The sequence below is a fragment of the Boleophthalmus pectinirostris genome, unplaced genomic scaffold, assembly GCF_026225935.1.
Source record: "Boleophthalmus pectinirostris isolate CB_2022bp ecotype Guang Dong unplaced genomic scaffold, ASM2622593v1 HiC_scaffold_7, whole genome shotgun sequence".
In the NCBI taxonomy this organism is placed as follows: domain Eukaryota; kingdom Metazoa; phylum Chordata; class Actinopteri; order Gobiiformes; family Gobiidae; genus Boleophthalmus; species Boleophthalmus pectinirostris.
Genome location: NW_026571473.1, coordinates 79,473 through 99,100, shown reverse-complemented (window position 1 = coordinate 99,100; position 19,628 = coordinate 79,473). Strand labels below are relative to the sequence as shown.

The 19,628-nt window shown below is 42.1% G+C and overlaps 1 protein-coding gene across 1 annotated transcript in view; it reads left to right on the top strand.

Moving 5' to 3' along the window:
- LOC110174624 (receptor-type tyrosine-protein phosphatase S-like) overlaps positions 1-19,628 on the top strand; it is a 119,733-nt gene that overhangs the window by 24,082 nt on the left and 76,023 nt on the right. The window contains 2 exon segments of the mRNA XM_055164726.1: positions 15,578-15,719; positions 17,300-17,488. Coding sequence (XP_055020701.1) covers positions 15,578-15,719; positions 17,300-17,488 — 331 coding nt within the window.

Genomic DNA, 19,628 nt, shown 5'->3' with positions numbered 1-19,628 from the left:
ATGTATTCCCCTACAGATTACAGATTACATACCCCAAAATGTAGTTTGTAACATAATCCATTAAATTACTTAAAGTGAGTAACGTAATCTGAATACTTTGGATTACTTGGTTTACTGTAGAGAAGCAAAGACTAGGATATCGTAACATAAGATGTTTTGTCTGATAAAAGACAATAAAAAGTCCAGACTTTACTGAACCAAATTAAAAATATTATTGATAGAAGGCGAATAGACATGGTCTGCGCAGCATGGTTTAGTCCTGTTAAATCCTGTTTTAGTCCTGGTTTAGTGCTGGTTTAGTCCTGGTTTAGACCTGGTTTTAGTCCTGGTTTAGTTTGGGTTTAGTCCTTGTTTAGTCCTGTTAAATCCTGTTTTAGTCCTGGTTTTAGTCCTGGTTTAGTCCTGGTTTAGTCCTGGTTTAGTCCTGGTTTAGTCCTGGTTTAGTCCTGGTTTAGTCCTGGTTTAAATCCTGTTTTAGTCCTGGTTTAGTCCTGGTTTAGTCCTGGTTTAGTCCTGTTAAATCCTGTTTTAGTCCTGGTTTAGTCCTGGTTTTAGTCCTGGTTTAGTCCTGGTTTAGTCCTGGTTTAGACCTGGTTTTAGACCTGGTTTTAGTCCTGGTTTAGTTTGGGTTTAGTCCTTGTTTAGTCCTGGTTTAGTCCTGGTTTAGACCTGGTTTTAGACCTGGTTTTAGACCTGGTTTTAGACCTGGATTTAGACCTGGATTTAGACCTGGTTTAGACCTGGTTTAGACCTATTTTTAGACCTGGTTTAGACCTGGGTTTAGACCTGGTTTAGACCTATTTTTAGACCTGGTTTTAGACCTGGTTTGAGACCTTGTTTAGACCTGGTTTAGACCTGGTTTAGTCCTGGTTTAGATCTGGTTTAGACCTGGTTTTAGACCTGGTTTTGACCTGGTTTAGACCTGGTTTTAGACCTGGTTTTAGACTTGGATTTAGACCTGGATTTAGACCTGGTTTAGACCTATTTTTAGACCTGGTTTAGACCTGGGTTTAGACCTGGTTTAGACCTATTTTTAGACCTGGTTTAGACCTATTTTTAGACCTGGTTTTAGACCTGTTTTAGACCTGGTTTTAGACCTGGTTTGAGACCTTGTTTAGACCTGGTTTAGACCTGGTTTAGTCCTGGTTTTATTCCTGGTTTAGTCCTGGTTTAGACCTGGTTTAGACCTGGTTTTAGACCTGGTTTAGACCTGGTTTAGTCCTGGTTTAGACCTGGTTTTAGACGTAGTTTTAGACCCAGTTTTAGACCTGGTTTAGACCTGATTTTAGACCTGGTTTTAAACCTGGTTTAGACCTGGTTTAGACCTGGTTTTAAACCCAGTTTTAGACTTGGTTTAGACCTGGTTTAGTCCTAGTTTAGACCTGGTTTTAGACCTGGTTTTAGACCCGGTTTTAGACCTAGTTTAGTCCTGGTTTAGACCTGGTTTAGTCCTGGTTTAGACCTGGTTTTAGTCCTGGTTTAGACCTGGTTTAGACCTGGTTTAGACCTGGTTTTAGACCTGGTTTTAGACCCGGTTTTAGACCTGGTTTAGTCCTGGTTTAGACCTGGTTTTAGACCTGGTTTTAGACCCGGTTTTAGACCTGGTTTAACCCTAACCCTAGACCTGGTTTTAGACCTGGTTTTAGACCTGGTTTTAGACCTGGTTTAGTCCTGGTTTAGACCTGGTTTAGTCCTGGTTTAGACCTGGTTTTAGTCCTGGTTTAGACCTGGTTTAGACCTGGTTTAGTCCTGGTTTAGTCCTGGTTTAGACCTGGTTTTAGACCTGGTTTTAGACCTGGTTTTAGACCTGGTTTAGTCCTGGTTTAGACCTGGTTTTAGACCTGGTTTTAGACCTGGTTTAGACCTGGTTTTAGACCTGGTTTAGACCTGGTTTTAGACCTGGTTTTAAACCTGGTTTTAGACCTGGTTTAGACCTGGTTTAGTCCTGGTTTAGACCTGGTTTTAGACCTGGTTTTAGACCTGGTTTAGTCCTGGTTTAGACCTGGTTTAGACCTGGTTTAGTCCTGGTTTTAGACCCGGTTTTAAACCTTGGTTTAGACCTGGTTTAGACCCTGGTTTTTAGACCTGGTTTTAGACCTGGTTTAGACCCTGGTTTAGACCTGGTTTAGACCTGGTTTAGTCCTGGTTTAGACCTGGTTTAGACCTGGTTTAGACCTGGTTTAGTCCTGGTTTAGACCTGGTTTAGACCTGGTTTAGACCTGGTTTTAGACCTGGTTTAGACCTGGTTTAGACCTGGTTTAGACCTGGTTTAGACCTGGTTTCCTGGTTTAGACCTGGTTTTAGACCTGGTTTTAGACCTGGTTTTAGACCTGGTTTAGTCCTGGTTTAGACCTGGTTTTAGTCCTGGTTTAGACCTGGTTTAGACCTGGTTTAGTCCTGGTTTAGTCCTAGTTTAGACCTGGTTTTAGACCTGGTTTTAGACCTGGTTTAGTCCTGGTTTAGACCTGGTTTTAGACCTGGTTTTAGACCTGTTTTAGACCTTGTTTAGACCTGGTTTAGACCTGGTTTTAGACCCAGTTTTAGACCTTGTTTAGACCTGGTTTAGACCTGGTTTTAGACCAGGTTTAGACCTGGTTTAGATCTGGTTTTAGATCTGGTTTAGTCCTGGTTTTAGACCTGGTTTTAGACCTGGTTTAGACCTGGTTTTAGACCTGGTTTTAGACCTGTTTTAGACCTGGTTTTAGACTTGGTTTAGTCCTCGTTTAGACCTGGTTTAGTCCTGGTTTAGACCTGGTTTTAGACCTGGTTTAGACCTGGTTTAGTCCTGGTTTAGACCTGGTTTTAGACCTGGTTTTAGACCTGGTTTAGTCCTCGTTTGGACCTGGTTTAGACCTGGTTTAGACGTGGTTTAGTCCTGGTTTAGTCCTAGTTTAGACCTGGTTTTAGACCCGGTTTTAGACCTGGTTTAGTCCTGGTTTAGACCTGGTTTTAGACCTGGTTTTAGACCCAGTTTTAGACCTTGTTAAGACCTGGTTTAGACCTGGTTTTAGACCCGGTTTTAAACCTTGTTTAGACCTGGTTTAGTTTTAGACCTGGTTTAGACCTGGTTTAGACCTGGTTTAGACCTGGTTTTAGACCTGGTTTAGACCTGGTTTAGACCTGGTTTTAGACCTGGTTTTAGACCTGGTTTAGACCTGGTTTAGACCTGGTTTAGTCCTGGTTTAGACCTGGTTTAGACCTGGTTTTAGACCTGGTTTAGACCTGGTTTAGAGCCTGGTTTAGACCTGGTTTAGTTTTTAGACCTGGTTTAGACCTGGTTTAGTGGTTTTAGACCTGGTTTTAGACCTGGTTTTTAGACCTGGTTTAGACCTGGTTTAGTCCTGGTTTAGACCTGGTTTAGACCTGGTTTAGACCTGGTTTAGTCCTGGTTTAGTCCCTGGTTTAGACCTGGTTTTAGTCCTGGTTTAGTCCTGGTCCTGGTTTAGACCTGGTTTTGTTTTAGACCTGGTTTAGACCTGGTTTAGACCTGGTTTAGTCCTGGTTTTAGACCTGGTTTTAGACCTGGTTTAGACCTGGTTTTAGTTTTTAGACCTGGTTTATGGTTTTAGAACCTGGTTTAGTTGGTTTTAGACCTGGTTTTAGACCTGGTTTAGTGGTTTTAGTCCTGGTTTAGACCTGGTTTAGTTGTTTTAGACCTGGTTTAGACCTGGTTTAGTCCTGGTTTAGTCCTGGTTTAGACCTGGTTTAGACCTGGTTTAGACCTGGTTTAGTCCTGGTTTAGTCCTGGTTTAGTCCTGGTTTAGACCTGGTTTTAGACCTGGTTTTAGACCTGGTTTAGACCTGGTTTAGACCTGGTTTAGACCTGGTTTAGTCCTGGTTTAGTTTTAGACCTGGTTTAGACCTGGTTTAGTCCTGGTTTAGACCTGGTTTTAGACCTGGTTTTAGACCTGGTTTAGACCTGGTTTTAGACCTGGTTTTAGACCTGGTTTTAGACCTGGTTTAGACCTGGTTTAGTCCTGGTTTAGACCTGGTTTAGACCTGGTTTTAGACCTGGTTTAGTCCTGGTTTAGACCTGGTTTTAGACCTGGTTTAGACCTGGTTTAGACCTGGTTTAGACCTGGTTTAGACCTGGTTTAGACCTGGTTTAGTCCTGGTTTAGTCCTGGTTTAGACCTGGTTTTAGACCTGGTTTTAGACCTGGTTTAGTCCTGGTTTAGTCCTGGTTTAGTTTAGACCTGGTTTAGACCTGGTTTAGTCCTGGTTTAGGGTTTAGACCTGGTTTAGACCTGGTTTAGTCCTGGTTTTAGACCTGGTTTAGACCTGGTTTAGACCTGGTTTTAGTTTTTTAGACCTGGTTTTAGACCTGGTTTAGACCTGGTTTTAGACCTGGTTTAGAAGACCTGGTTTAGACCTGGTTTAGACCTGGTTTTAGACCTGGTTTAGACCTGGTTTAGACCTGGTTTAGACCTGGTTTAGACCTGGTTTAGACCTGGTTTAGACCTGGTTTTAGTCCTGGTTTAGACCTGGTTTTAGACCTGGTTTTAGACCTGGTTTAGTCCTGGTTTAGACCTGGTTTAGACCTGGTTTAGACCTGGTTTTAGACCTGGTTTAGTCCTGGTTTAGACCTGGTTTTAGACCTGGTTTTAGACCTGGTTTAGACCTGGTTTAGACCTGGTTTAGACCTGGTTTTAGACCTGGTTTTAGACCTGGTTTAGTCCTGGTTTAGACCTGGTTTAGACCTGGTTTTAGACCTGGTTTTAGACCTGGTTTTAGACCTGGTTTAGACCTGGTTTAGACCTGGTTTAGACCTGGTTTTAGACCTGGTTTAGACCTGGTTTAGACCTGGTTTAGTCCTGGTTTAGACCTGGTTTTAGACCTGGTTTTAGACCTGGTTTTAGACCTGGTTTAGACCTGGTTTAGACCTGGTTTTAGACCTGGTTTTAGTCCTGGTTTAGACCTGGTTTAGACCTGGTTTAGACCTGGTTTAGACCTGGTTTTAGACCTGGTTTGTTTTAGTCCTGGTTTAGACCTGGTTTAGACCCCTGGTTTAGACCTGGTTTTAGACCTGGTTTTAGGGTTTACCTGGTTTTAGTCCTGGTTTAGTCCTGGTTTAGACCTGGTTTTAGACCTGGTTTTAGTCCTGGTTTAGACCTGGTTTTAGACCTGGTTTTAGACCTGGTTTTAGACCTGGTTTAGACCTGGTTTAGACCTGGTTTAGACCTGGTTTAGACCTGGTTTTAGACCTGGTTTAGACCTGGTTTTAGACCTGGTTTAGTCCTGGTTTTAGACCTGGTTTAGACCTGGTTTAGACCTGGTTTTAGACCTGGTTTTAGACCTGGTTTAGACCTGGTTTAGACCTGGTTTAGACCTGGTTTAGTCCTGGTTTAGACCTGGTTTTAGACCCTGGTTTAGAACCTGGTTTAGACCTGGTTTAGTCCTGGTTTTAGACCTGGTTTAGACCTGGTTTTAGACCTGGTTTTAGACCTGGTTTAGTCCTGGTTTAGAGACCTGGTTTAGACCTGGTTTTAGTCCTGGTTTTAGACCTTGTTTAGACCTGGTTTAGACCTGGTTTAGACCTGGTTTTAGACCTGGTTTAGACCTGGTTTAGTCCTGGTTTAGTTTTCCTGGTTTAGACCTGGTTTTTAGACCTGGTTTTAGACCTGGTTTAGACCTGGTTTAGACCCTGGTTTAGACCTGGTTTAGACCTGGTTTTAGACCTGGTTTAGATCCTGGTTTTAGACCTGGTTTAGACCTGGTTTAGACCTGGTTTTAGACCTGGTTTAGTCCTGGTTTAGACCTGGTTTAGACCTGGTTTAGTCCTGGTTTAGACCTGTTTTAGACCTGGTTTTAGACCTGGTTTAGTCCTGGTTTAGTCCTGGTTTAGACCTGGTTTGACCTGGTTTTAGACCTGGTTTAGACCCTGGTTTAGACCTGGTTTAGACCTGGTTTAGTCCTGGTTTTAGACCTGTTTTTAGACCTGGTTTAGACCTGGTTTAGACCTGGTTTAGACCTGGTTTAGTCCTGGTTTAGTCCTGGTTTAGTCCTGGTTTAGTCCTGGTTTAGTCCTGGTTTTAGACCTGGTTTTAGACCTGGTTTAGTCCTGGTTTAGTTTAGACCTGGTTTAGACCTGGTTTTAGACCTGGTTTTAGACCTGGTTTAGACCTGGTTTAGTCCTGGTTTAGACCTGGTTTAGACCTGGTTTTAGACCTGGTTTAGACCTGGTTTAGTTCCTGGTTTAGTCCTGGTTTTAGACCCTGGTTTTAGACCTGGTTTAGACCCTGGTTTAGACCTGGTTTAGACCTGGTTTAGTCCTGGTTTAGACCTGGTTTTAGACCTGGTTTTAGACCCGGTTTAGACCTGGTTTAGACCTGGTTTAGACCTGGTTTTAGACCTGGTTTTAGTCCTGGTTTAGACCTGGTTTTAGACCTGGTTTTAGACCTGGTTTAGTCCTGGTTTAGTCCTGGTTTAGTCCTGGTTTAGTCCTGGTTTAGACCTGGTTTTAGACCTGGTTTAGACCTGGTTTTAGACCTGGTTTAGACCTGGTTTAGACCTGTTTTAGACCTGGTTTTAGACCTGGTTTAGACCTGGTTTAGTTTTTAGACCTGGTTTAGACCTGGTTTTAGAACCTGGTTTTAGACCTGGTTTAGTCCTGGTTTAGACCTGGTTTAGACCTGGTTTAGACCTGGTTTAGTCCTGAGTCCTGGTTTTAGACCTGGTTTTAGACCTGGTTTAGACCTGGTTTAGTCCTGGTTTTAGACCTGGTTTAGACCTTTTTAGACCTGGTTTAGACCTGGTTTAGACCTGGTTTTAGACCTGGTTTTAGACCTGGTTTTAGACCTTTTTTAGACCTGGTTTAGACCTGGTTTTAGACCTGGTTTTAGTCCTGGTTTTAGACCTGGTTTAGACCTGGTTTAGACCTGGTTTTAGACCTGGTTTAGTCCTGGTTTAGACCTGGTTTAGACCTGGTTTTAGACCTGGTTTAGACCTGGTTTAGACCTGGTTTAGACCTGGTTTTAGACCTGGTTTAGACCTGGTTTAGTCCTGGTTTAGACCTGGTTTTAGACCTGGTTTAGACCTTTTAGACCTGGTTTTAGACCCTGGTTTAGACCTGGTTTTAGACCTGGTTTAGACCCCTGTTTTAGACCTGGTTGTTTAGACCTGGTTTTAGACCTGGTTTAGTCCTGGTTTAGTCCTGGTTTAGTCTTTAGACCTGGTTTTAGACCTGGTTTAGACCTGGTTTAGACCTGGTTTAGTCCTGGTTTAGTCCTGGTTTAGACCTGGTTTAGACCTGGTTTAGACCTGGTTTAGACCTAGACCTGGTTTAGACCTGGTTTAGTCCTGGTTTAGTTTTTAGACCTGGTTTTAGACCTGGTTTTTAGACCCGTTTTTAGACCTGGTTTAGACCTGGTTTAGACCTGGTTTTAGACCTGGTTTTAGACCTGGTTAGACCTGGTTTAGACCTGGGTTTTTAGACCTGGTTTTAGACCTGGTTTTAGACCTGGTTTAGTGGTTTAGACCTGGTTTTAGACCTGGTTTTAGACTGGTTTAGACCTGGTTTAGTCCTGGTTTTAGTCCTGGTTTAGACCTGGTTTAGACCTGGTTTAGACCTGGTTTAGTCCTGGTTTAGTCCTGGTTTAGTCCTGGTTTTAGACCTGGTTTAGACCTGGTTTTAGACCTGTTTTAGACCTGGTTTAGACCTGGTTTTAGACCTGGTTTTAGACCCGGTTTAGAACCTGGTTTAGACCTGGTTTAGTCCTGGTTTAGACCTGGTTTAGACCTGGTTTTAGACCTGGTTTAGACCTGGTTTAGTCCTGGTTTTAGACCTGGTTTTAGACCTGGTTTAGACCTGGTTTAGACCTGGTTTAGACCTGGTTTTAGACCTGGTTTAGACCTGGTTTAGACCTGGTTTTAGACCTGGTTTAGACCTGGTTTTCCTGGTTTAGACCTGGTTTAGAGACCTGGTTTTAGACCTGGTTTTAGACCTGGTTTTACCTGGTTTAGTCCTGGTTAGTCCTGGTTTAGACCTGGTTTAGACCTGGTTTAGACCTGGTTTTTTTAGACCTGGTTTAGACCTGGTTTAGACCTGGTTTAGACCTGGTTTAGTTTTTAGACCTGGTTTAGACCTGGTTTTAGACCTGGTTTTAGTTTTAGACCTGGTTTAGACCTGGTGGTTTTAGTCCTGGTTTAGACCTGGTTTTAGACCCAGGTTTTTAGACCTGGTTTAGACCTGGTTTAGTCCCTGGTTTTTAGACCTGGTTTTAGACCTGGTTTTAGACCTGGTTTTAGACCTGGTTTAGACCTGGTTTAGACCTGGTTTTTAGACCTGGTTTTTAGACCTGGTTTTAGACCTGGTTTAGACCTGTTTTAGACCTGGTTTTAGACCTGGTTTTAGACCTGGTTTAGTCCTGGTTTAGACCTGGTTTAGACCTGGTTTTAGACCTCGGTTTTAGACCTGGTTTTAGACCTGGTTTAGACTGGTTTTAGACCTGGTTTTAGACCTGGTTTTAGACCTGGTTTAGACCTGGTTTAGTCCTGGTTTAGTCCTGGTTTAGTAGACCTGGTTTTAGACCTGGTTTAGACCTGGTTTTAGTCCTGGTTTAGTCCTGGTTTAGACCTGGTTTTAGACCTGGTTTTAGACCTGGTTTAGTCCTGGTTTAGACCTGGTTTAGACCTGGTTTAGACCTCCTGGTTTAGACCTGGTTTTAGACCTGTTTAGACCTGGTTTTTAGACCTGGTTTAGACCTGGTTTTAGACCTGGTTTAGACCTGGTTTAGGGTTTAGTTTTAGACCTGGTTTTAGACCTGGTTTTAGACCTGGTTTTAGACCTGGTTTAGACCTGGTTTAGTCCTGGTTTAGACCTGGTTTTAGACCTGGTTTTAGACCTGGTTTAGACCTGGTTTTAGACCTGGTTTAGTCCTGGTTTAGACCTGGTTTTAGACCTGGTTTAGACCTGGTTTAGACCTGGTTTTAGACCTGGTTTTAGACCCGGTTTTAGACCTGGTTTAGACCTGGTTTAGACCTGGTTTTAGACCTGGTTTTAGACCCGGTTTTAGACCTGGTTTAGTCCTGGTTTAGACCTGGTTTTAGACCTGGTTTTAGACCTGGTTTTAGACCTGGTTTAGACCTGGTTTAGACCTGGTTTTAGACCTGGTTTTAGACCTGGTTTAGTCCTGGTTTTAGACCTGTTTTAGACCTGGTTTAGACCTGGTTTTAGACCTGGTTTAGTCCTGGTTTAGACCTGGTTTTAGACCTGGTTTTAGACCCAGTTTTAGACCTTGTTTAGACCTGGTTTAGACCTGGTTTAGACCTGGTTTTAGACCTGGTTTTAGACCTGGTTTAGACCTGGTTTAGACCTGGTTTAGTCCTGGTTTAGTCCTGGTTTAGACCTGGTTTAGACCTGGTTTTAGACCTGGTTTTAGACCTGGTTTAGACCTGGTTTTAGACCTGGTTTAGACCTGGTTTAGACCTGGTTTAGACCTGGTTTTAGACCTGGTTTAGACCTTGGTTTTAGACCTTGGTTTAGACCTGGTTTAGTTTTTAGTCCTGGTTTAGACCTGGTTTTAGACCTGGTTTAGACCTGGTTTTAGTCCTGGTTTAGTCCTGGTTTTTAGACCTGGTTTTAGACCTGGTTTAGACCTGGTTTAGACCTGGTTTAGTCCTGGTTTAGACTTTTTAGACCTGGTTTTAGACCTGGTTTAGACCTGGTTTTAGACCTGTTTTAGACCTGGTTTAGACCTGGTTTTAGACCTGGTTTTAGACCTGGTTTAGACCTGGTTTTAGACCTGGTTTTAGACCTGGTTTTAGTCCTGGTTTAGACCTGGTTTAGACCTGGTTTTAGTCCTGGTTTAGACCTGGTTTTTGACCTGGTTTTAGACCTGGTTTTAGACCTGGTTTAGACCTGGTTAGACCTGGTTTTAGACCTGGTTTTAGACCTGGTTTTAGACCTGGTTTTAGACCTGGTTTAGACCTGGTTTAGACCTGGTTTTAGACCTGTTTTTAGTCCTGGTTTTAGACCTGGTTTAGACCTGGTTTTAGTCCTGGTTTAGTCCTGGTTTAGACCTAGTTTTAGACCTGGTTTTAGACCTGGTTTTAGACCTGGTTTAGACCTGGTTTTAGACCTGGTTTAGACCTGGTTTAGACCTGGTTTAGACCTGGTTTAGTCCTGGTTTAGACCTCCTGGTTTAGACCTGGTTTAGTAGACCTGGTTTTAGACCCGGTTTTAGACCTGGTTTAGACCTGGTTTAGTCCTGGTTTAGTCCTGGTTTAGACCTGGTTTAGACCTGGTTTTAGACCTGGTTTAGACCTGGTTTAGTCCTGGTTTAGACCTGGTTTAGACCTGGTTTTAGACCTGGTTTAGACCTGGTTTTAGACCTGGTTTTAGACCTGGTTTAGACCTGGTTTAGTCCTGGTTTTAGACCTGGTTTTAGACCTGGTTTAGACCTGGTTTAGACCTGGTTTTAGACCTGGTTTAGACCTGGTTTTAGTTTTAGACCTGGTTTAGACCTGGTTTAGACCTGGTTTAGTTGGTTTAGTCCTGGTTTAGACCTGGTTTAGACCTGGTTTTAGTCCTGGTTTTAGTCCTGGTTTAGACCTGGTTTAGTCCTGGTTTTAGACCTGGTTTTAGACCTGGTTTTAGACCTGGTTTAGACCTGGTTTTAGACCTGGTTTAGACCTGGTTTAGTCCTGGTTTAGTCCTGGTTTAGACCTGGTTTAGACCTGGTTTAGACCTGGTTTAGACCTGGTTTTAGACCTGGTTTTAGACCTGGTTTAGACCTGGTTTAGACCTGGTTTTAGACCTGGTTTTTTAGACCTCCCTTAGACCTGGTTTAGACCTGGTTTTTAGAGACCTGGTTTAGACCTGGTTTAGTCCTGGTTTAGTCCTGGTTTAGACCTGGTTTAGACCTGGTTTAGACCTGGTTTAGTCCTGGTTTTAGACCTGGTTTAGACCTGGTTTAGACCTGGTTTAGACCTGGTTTAGACCTGGTTTAGACCTGGTTTTAGTCCTGGTTTAGTCCTGGTTTAGACCTGGTTTTAGACCTGGTTTTAGACCCGGTTTTAGACCTGGTTCAGTCCTAGTTTAGACCTGGTTTTAGACCTGGTTTTAGACCTGGTTTAGACCTGGTTTAGTCCTGGTTTAGACCTGGTTTTAAACCCGGTTTAGTCCTGGTTTACACGTGGTTTAGACCTGGTTTAGTCCTGGTTTAGTCCTGGTTTTAGACCTGGTTTAGACCTGGTTTAGTCCTGGTTTAGACCTGGTTTTAGACCTGGTTTTAGACCTGGTTTTGGACCCGGTTTTAAACCCAGTTTTAGACCTGGTTTAGTCCTGGTTTTAGACCCGGTTTTAGACCTGGTTTAGTCCTGGTTTAGACCTGGTTTTAGACCTGGTTTTAGACCTGGTTTTAGACCTGGTTTAGACCTGGTTTAGACCTGGTTTAGTCCTGGTTTAGTCCTAGTTTAGACCTGGTTTTAGACCTGGTTTTAGACCTGGTTTTAGACCTGGTTTAGTCCTGGTTTAGACCTGGTTTAGTCCTGGTTTAGACCTGGTTTTAGACCTGGTTTAGACCTGGTTTAGTCCTGGTTTAGTCCTAGTTTAGACCTGGTTTTAGACCTGGTTTAGTTTTAGACCTGGTTTAGGGTTTTAGACCCAGTTTTAGACCTTGTTAAGACCTGGTTTAGACCTGGTTTTAGACCCAGGTTTAAACCTTGTTTAGACCTGGTTTAGTCCTGGTTTAGACCTGGTTTTAGACCTGGTTTAGACCTGGTTTAGTCCTGGTTTAGTCCTGGTTTTAGACCTGGATTTAGACCTGGTTTGAGACCCGGTTTTAGATCTGGTTTAGACCTGGTTTAGTCCTGGTTTAGATCTGGTTTTAGACTTGGGTTTAGACCCGGTTTAGACCTGGTTTAGACCTGGTTTAGCCCTGGTTTAGACCTGGTTTTAGTCCTGGTTTAGACCTGGTTTTAGACCTGGTTTTAGACCTGGTTTAGTTTGGGTTTAGTCCTTGTTTAGTCCTGGTTTAGTCCTGGTTTAGACCTGGTTTTAGACCTGGTTTTAGACCTGGTTTTAGACCTGGTTTAGACCTGGTTTAGACCTGGTTTTAGACCTGGTTTTAGACCTGGTTTTAGACCTGGTTTTAGACCTGGTTTAGACCTGGTTTTAGACCTGGTTTAGACCTGGTTTTAGACCTGGTTTAGACCTTGTTTAGACCTGGTTTAGTCCTGGTTTAGATATGGTTTAGACCCGGTTTTAGACCTGGTTTAGACCTGGTTTAGACCTGGTTTAGTCCTGGTTTAGACCTGGTTTTTAGACCTGGTTTTAGACCTGGTTTAGACCTGGTTTAGACCTGGTTTAGTCCTGGTTTTAGACCTGGTTTTAGACCTGGTTTAGACCTGGTTTAGACCTGGTTTAGTCCTAGTTTTAGACCTGGTTTAGACCCGTTTTTAGACCTGGTTTTAGACCTGGTTTTAGACCTGGTTTTAGACCCGGTTTTAGACCTGGTTTAGACCTGGTTTTAGACCTGGTTTTAGACCTGGTTTAGACCTGGTTTAGACCTGGTTTAGTCCTGGTTTAGACCTGGTTTAGACCTGGTTTAGTCCTGGTTTAGTCCTGGTTTAGACCTGGTTTAGACCTGGTTTAGTCCTGGTTTAGACCTGGTTTTAGACCTGGTTTAGACCTGGTTTAGACCTGGTTTTAGACCTGGTTTTAGACCCGGTTTTAGACCTGGTTCAGTCCTAGTTTAGACCTGGTTTTAGACCTGGTTTTAGACCCGGTTTTAGACCTGGTTTAGTCCTGGTTTAGACCTGGTTTTAGACCTGGTTTTAGACCTGGTTTAGTCCTGGTTTAGACCTGGTTTTAGACCTGGTTTTAGACCTGGTGTTTAGACCTGGTTTTAGACCTGGTTTTAGACCCGGTTTTAGACCTGGTTTAGTCCTGGTTTAGACCTGGTTTTAGACCTGGTTTTAGACCCAGTTTTAGACCTTGTTTAGACCTGGTTTAGACCTGTTTAGTTTTTTTAGACCTGGTTTAGACCTGTTTTTTAGACCTGGTTTAGACCTGGTTTAGACCTGGTTTTAGACCTGGTTTAGACCTGGTTTAGACCTGGTTTAGACCTGGTTTAGTCCTGGTTTAGTCCTGGTTTAGACCTAGTTTTAGACCCGGTTTTAGACCCGGTTTTAGACCTGGTTTAGACCTGGTTTAGTCCTAGTTTAGTCCTGGTTTTAGACCTGGTTTTAGACCCGGTTTTAGACCTGGTTTAGACCTGGTTTAGTCCTAGTTTAGACCTGGTTTTAGACCTGGTTTTAGACCCGTTTTTAGACCTGGTTTAGACCTGGTTTAGACCTGGTTTTAGACCCGTTTTTAGACCTGGTTTAGACCTGGTTTAGACCTGGTTTTAGACCTGGTTTAGACCTGTTTTTTTCCTGGTTTAGACCTGGTTTAGTCCTGGTTTAGTCCTGGTTTAGACCTGGTTTAGACCTGGTTTAGACCTGGTTTTAGACCTGGTTTAGACCTGGTTTAGACCTGGTTTAGACCTGGTTTTAGACCTGGTTTTAGACCTGGTTTAGACCTGGTTTAGACCTGGTTTAGACCTGGTTTAGTCCTGGTTTAGACCTGGTTTAGACCTGGTTTTAGACCTGGTTTTAGACCTGGTTTAGTCCTGGTTTAGACCTGGTTTTAGACCTGGTTTTAGACCTGGTTTTAGACCTGGTTTAGACCTGAGACCTAGACCTGGTTTAGACCTGGTTTTAGACCTGGTTTAGACCTGGTTTAGACCTGGTTTAGTCCTGGTTTAGTCCTGGTTTAGACCTGGTTTAGACCTGGTTTAGACCTGGTTTTAGACCTGGTTTTAGACCTGGTTTAGACCTGGTTTAGACCTGGTTTAGTCCTGGTTTAGTCCTGGTTTAGACCTGGTTTAGACCTGGTTTAGACCTGGTTTTAGACCTGGTTTAGACCTGGTTTAGTCCTGGTTTAGACCTGGTTTTAGACCTGGTTTTAGACCCGGTTTTTTTAGACCTGGTTTAGTCCTGGTTTTAGACCTGGTTTTTAGACCTGGTTTAGACCCTTTTAGACCTGGTTTAACCCTGACCTGGTTTAGACCTGGTTTTAGACCTGGTTTTAGACCTGGTTTAGACCTGGTTTAGTCCTGGTTTAGTCCTGGTTTAGACCTGGTTTAGACCTGGTTTAGTCCTGGTTTAGACCTGGTTTTAGACCTGGTTTAGACCTGGTTTAGACCTGGTTTTAGACCTGGTTTTAGAGTCCTGGTTTAGACCTGGTTTAGACCTGGTTTTAGACCTGGTTTTAGACCTGGTTTAGACCTGGTTTAGACCTGGTTTAGTCCTGGTTTAGTCCTGGTTTAGTCCTGGTTTAGTCCTGGTTTAGACCTGGTTTTAGACCTGGTTTAGACCTGGTTTTAGACCTGGTTTAGACCTGGTTTAGACCTGGTTTAGTCCTGGTTTAGTCCTGGTTTAGTCCTGGTTTAGACCTGGTTTTAGACCTGGTTTAGTCCTGGTTTAGACCTGGTTTAGTCCTGGTTTAGACCTGGTTTAGATCTGGTTTAGTCCTGATTTAGACCTGGTTTAGTCCTGGTTTAGTCCTGGTTTAAACCTTGTTTAGACCTGGTTTAGACCTGGTTTAGTCCTGGTTTAGACCTGGTTTAGTCCTGGTTTAGACCTGGTTTAGTCCTGGTTTAGTCCTGGTTTAGACCTGGTTTAGACCTGGTTTTAGACCTGGTTTTAGACCCGGTTTTAGACCTGGTTTAGACCTGGTTTAGTCCTGGTTTTAGACGTGGTTTAGTCCTGGTTTAGACCTGGTTTTAGACCTGGTTTAGACCTGGTTTAGTCCTGGTTTAGTCCTGGTTTAGTGTCCAGTGATGAGTACAAGTACGGAAAAAAACTAAGAAAAGGGGATACAGCCCAAAATGTAAAAAACAGGAAAAGACCACCGTGTAATCCATTTATTTCAACAAAGTAACTGTAATCCAATTACCACTCACTGAAACAGTAACTGTAACTAAATACAGTTACTCATCATTTGTACTCTGATTACGTAACTCCGGTACATGTAATCTGTTACTAACCAACACTGGCTGTGGATATAGAAACAACAGGGCACCTCTTTTTTGAATGTGTCCATAGTTTTACTGTATGGGAAGATGTACATTTCTGATTGTTCTCTAAAATACCCCACTTTAAGCAATTATCTTTGGTCTCCTGTGTAAGAATAAAAAATGAGCTATTTTTGAATGTTACTTGGAATTTTTTTCATCCACAAAATTGTTTTTTGAATGTAAACCTCTTTTCATAACATTTACCAAAGAACTCTCACCTTTATGGACAGCAAGAACAGATCACTAGCCATGACCTCTTAGACACCTGGCACCACTTTTAATTTAATTTATCTTTTGAATTTACATTGTCCCTGTCTGACCTCTCATTTCTCATGTTTAATTATTTGACCATTTAACATTGCCATTTTGTTTGTGATATACAATTTTGCATATATAAAAAAACAATACAAAACATGATCAATAAAACATACAGCACATTATTAAAAAAGAAAAAATATAATGTAATGCTAAGTGTCACTTATACATGCTGTGTCCTACGTGTATCCTTCTGCTCAGGTGATAGACTTTGATGACGGCTTAGGATCTGTTCTGCGGATCCAGCCTCTGCGCTCGCACCGTGACGAAGCAGTGTATGAATGCACTGCCACTAACAGTGTGGGTGGGGTCAATGCCAGCGCCAAGCTCACCGTGATGGAAGGTGAGTCACTCACTACTGGGAATGATGAATGAGTTAAAAACTGAAACATGAAAGACCTATAACTAAAACCAGATAGATGTATTCATACAAAATATAAATATATACAAATAAAATAATTAAGTAAAACATCTTAATATTGTAAGAAGTCAGTGACAATAATACATCAGTCAATCCTTAAAAAAATAAGATACAGTTTAAAAGAGAAAACAATTTCCCTTTTAACTGTATCCTTAGTATAATTCTAAAATTGTACTGGTGACATGTTTTAAGATCATGATGACAATATGATAACAAGGAAAGGAACCCAGGACCCCCATGTGAAAGTCCAATGACTTACCAGTTGAGATAACCAGCTTCATATATAAGTGGTAACTTAAAGTGGTGACTTAAAGTATTAAAAGTATTATTAATAATGGAAAAAAGTGGCACAGCAGTACATTGGCACAGTACAGTACATTGGTAACTTACCTTTTTACAGAATCAAACATACAGCCCTTTAAAGAACCACAAGCTACAGAGTACATTCCTAGTAGCATACTTTTACTCCTACTTGAGTATGTTTTTCTAAAGTAACAATACTCTTGCTTGAGTATAAATGTAAGTACCTTCCAGTGTGAGTAAGTCTAGTGGTAAACACTTTATGTTGACGATATGAAATGATTTTAATGTGTTTGTTAGACCATTGCTACTTTGTACTTCTACTTGAGTAATAGATAGATAGATATTTTATTTTCCCAAAGGAAATTCTTATTTCAGGCAGCATACAATCCGTAATACAATACATAATGGAATATGGAGTGTGGTACAAACATTATATCATGATTTTACTTTGAAGAATGGTTACTCTGTGATAGAAATTTAGATTGTGGAAAGATTTCTCTCAATCTGTCTTTGTGTAAATGAATGTGATTTCTCCCTGAAACCCATGTGTAAAGGTTCATCAGACACAACTGTCTCCGCCTTCAGGAAGCCCTTTGTTGTCCTCAACTGTATGTTCATTTAGCACCAGCCTCTGAAACCAAAGTCACTCTGCATTGATATGTATGCAACTTGTATTTCTGTGCAAATACTCAGAGCTCAAATGCTCTGGGGAGGTACGGGGCAGATACAGAGCAGAGACTGGGGAGACACTCTGGAAGAATGGAGTAGGGACATGCTGCTGGGGAGAGGCTGTTGGGCTCTGGCCAGGGCAGGCCTAGGCCCTGTCCATATCTGCTGCAGCAAAAATAAACCTTGGTCTATATTCCAAAAACTCATCGGGCTTCGCAAATGGATTCATTATTTATCTTCAAGAGATATATAATATTTTTTTCCACAACAACTCTGACTCAAGTATAATTTTGGCTAATCTACCTATCTTAGGGGTAAAAGTCTCTGAACATCTCTTAGTCTCAGTTTACAGCTGACAAAAAAGAGCATATTTGGAATCCTCTCCTCTACATGCAACTATAGTCAGTTAGATGTGAGAAAGCCTATTTACCATGCAGTCCCCCTTTTCCAGAAACAGTTTGTTACACAGATGTGAAAATGTGATTCAAATTTGATTCATTAACAATCAAACCTTTTTTTTTCTTTTGCAGAGGATCAGATCCCTCATGGGTTTCCCACCATCGATATGGGCCCCCAGCTGAAGGTGGTGGAACGCACACGCACGGCCACACTTTTGTGTGCTGCCAGCGGGGCCCCGGACCCCGACATCCACTGGTACAAAGATTTTCTCCCTGTGGACATCAGCAACAGCAATGGGAGAGTCAAGCAGCTACGCTCAGGTGCCCCCTCCTGTACACTATCAGAACTGCACACAGCACTGTGTGGGAAAAGGGTTTGTTTAGACATTGTGTTTTATAAAGTATTCTCATTAAATGGGATAATGATTATTTATTACCTTCATTTGTCCCACAGTGGGGAAATCCCAGTGTTGCAAAGCAATGTAAAACACGAGGAGTGTTGAGGAAAATAACCCTTTTTCCTCGCTTGTTCGTTAGTTTCTGCTTAAACAAAAAATATTATTATTATTATTATTATTATTAATACAATATTAGAAAAGTCATACTTGTGCAAGGAGCCTGCGCTGACATTCCCATGCAGAGACTGAAAATGTACGCCTATAAAATGCTCTTTATACGCAGACTATAGTGGGAGGCGACTTAGTGCCTCTTCGTTGGTGCACAGACCAGCCAGGCCTCTTGGCACGTTGCACAATCTTGTTTGTCTTCGATTGTGACAAGGATCCCCCAGATTCATCTCACTCCCCTTTCGGGAGCATCTCGCTGGTCTGCTCATGGTGATGAGTCGTGAGTCAGCATATCCCTATCAATAAATCCTTGTCCTAGTTAGTTAACTGATTAGACATATAGAGAGAAATAGAATATCTTGTACATGAACTGAATCTATCTCTGCATCCCTCATTTGTAATCTGGTCTCTGTTTTCTGGGTCATTGTAGAGTGAATTCTAATAGTACAATAATCAAATATAGCAGTACATCCATAACTGTATAGCAGCACATCAGTTACATCATAGCAGTAGTTATACACCACCTAAGCCTTGTTATTTATCCTAACAGGAGTATAAAATTTTACCAGAATATTCAAGTATGCTTTGGATAGAATAAAGATACAAACACTCCACTGAGTACAAAGGACAGGACCCTGCTATCACCCACCTCTTGCACTGAGTCCAGAGGACACCTTAGGACCCTGGAAGAAGGTCTTCAGGTGTGCCCCCCTTAGTCTCCTCAGGAGGTAGATCTCCACTAGCCACAAACTCTAACTACCTTTAACTAACTAATGAGCCTAGGTATAAGAGCAAGAGTAAAATAAGAGTAAGAAAAAGGAAGCAAAACTATGGAGGAGGCTCCAAAACTATTACAGGAAGTATCACTTCAATGTAATCAAGGCACAGAACTGCAAAATGCAGGGACATATTTATGTACAAGAAATGTACTTTTCTTGCAGTTTTTTACATTCATTTAACTAAATAGAGGTGTTGTCATGTATTATTATTTGTCAGGAAATGATGAGTAGTCTAACCTGTTGTCATATGCAGTACTTTTATTTCCTAAAGCAGAATAATGAGATACCTCCTCCCCTTCACCCAGAGAGATTTAAGGAGATCTCAAGTCTCAAGTCAATATGAGGGCTAAAATTGCAGGGTAGGGCAGATTCAAGATCAAAAAGTACTTGTGTGGGACTACTTTTCTGTGCATAGGTTTTGGCATCTTGTCACCTCCCTGCCTCCTGGTTTGTTATTATGTAGATATGAACAATAATTTGTCAGGAAATGATGAGTAGTCTAACCTGTGGTTGTATGCAGTACTTTTATTTCCATAAGCAGAGGAGATATCTCCTCTCCTTCACCCAGACAGATGTGAGGAAATCTCAGGAGGACACTTTTACGCTGTGGAAATATAATGGTCTGATTATATTTCACATCGTTATTTTAAGGGTCTGTCATGAACACGGCTAAGATGAGATCAGACTGTCACCTCCATGAAAGCTGCTGGTGGCCTCTGATCTCAGGGGCCACACAGCTTCAGGACCCCTCTACTGTCACTGCCATTCTCCCTATTGTAGAGGAGTAGTAGAAGTTAAAAAACTTCCCTTGGATTGGTGTTTTGTTCACTGTTTGATTTGATGAGATATAGTATATTTCACAAGAATGTTAATGCATCAGTTTTATACAGGGCTTTTCTGGACATTCAAAGATGCTTTACAGAGCATCATTCATTCACTCCATACCCAGTGGTGGTAAGATACTATTGTAGCCACAGCTGTCCTGGGGCAGACTGAAGTGAGGCTGCTAATCTGTGGCCCCTCCAACCACCACCACACACACACACACACACACACACACACACACACACACACACACACACACACACACACACACACACACACACACACACACAC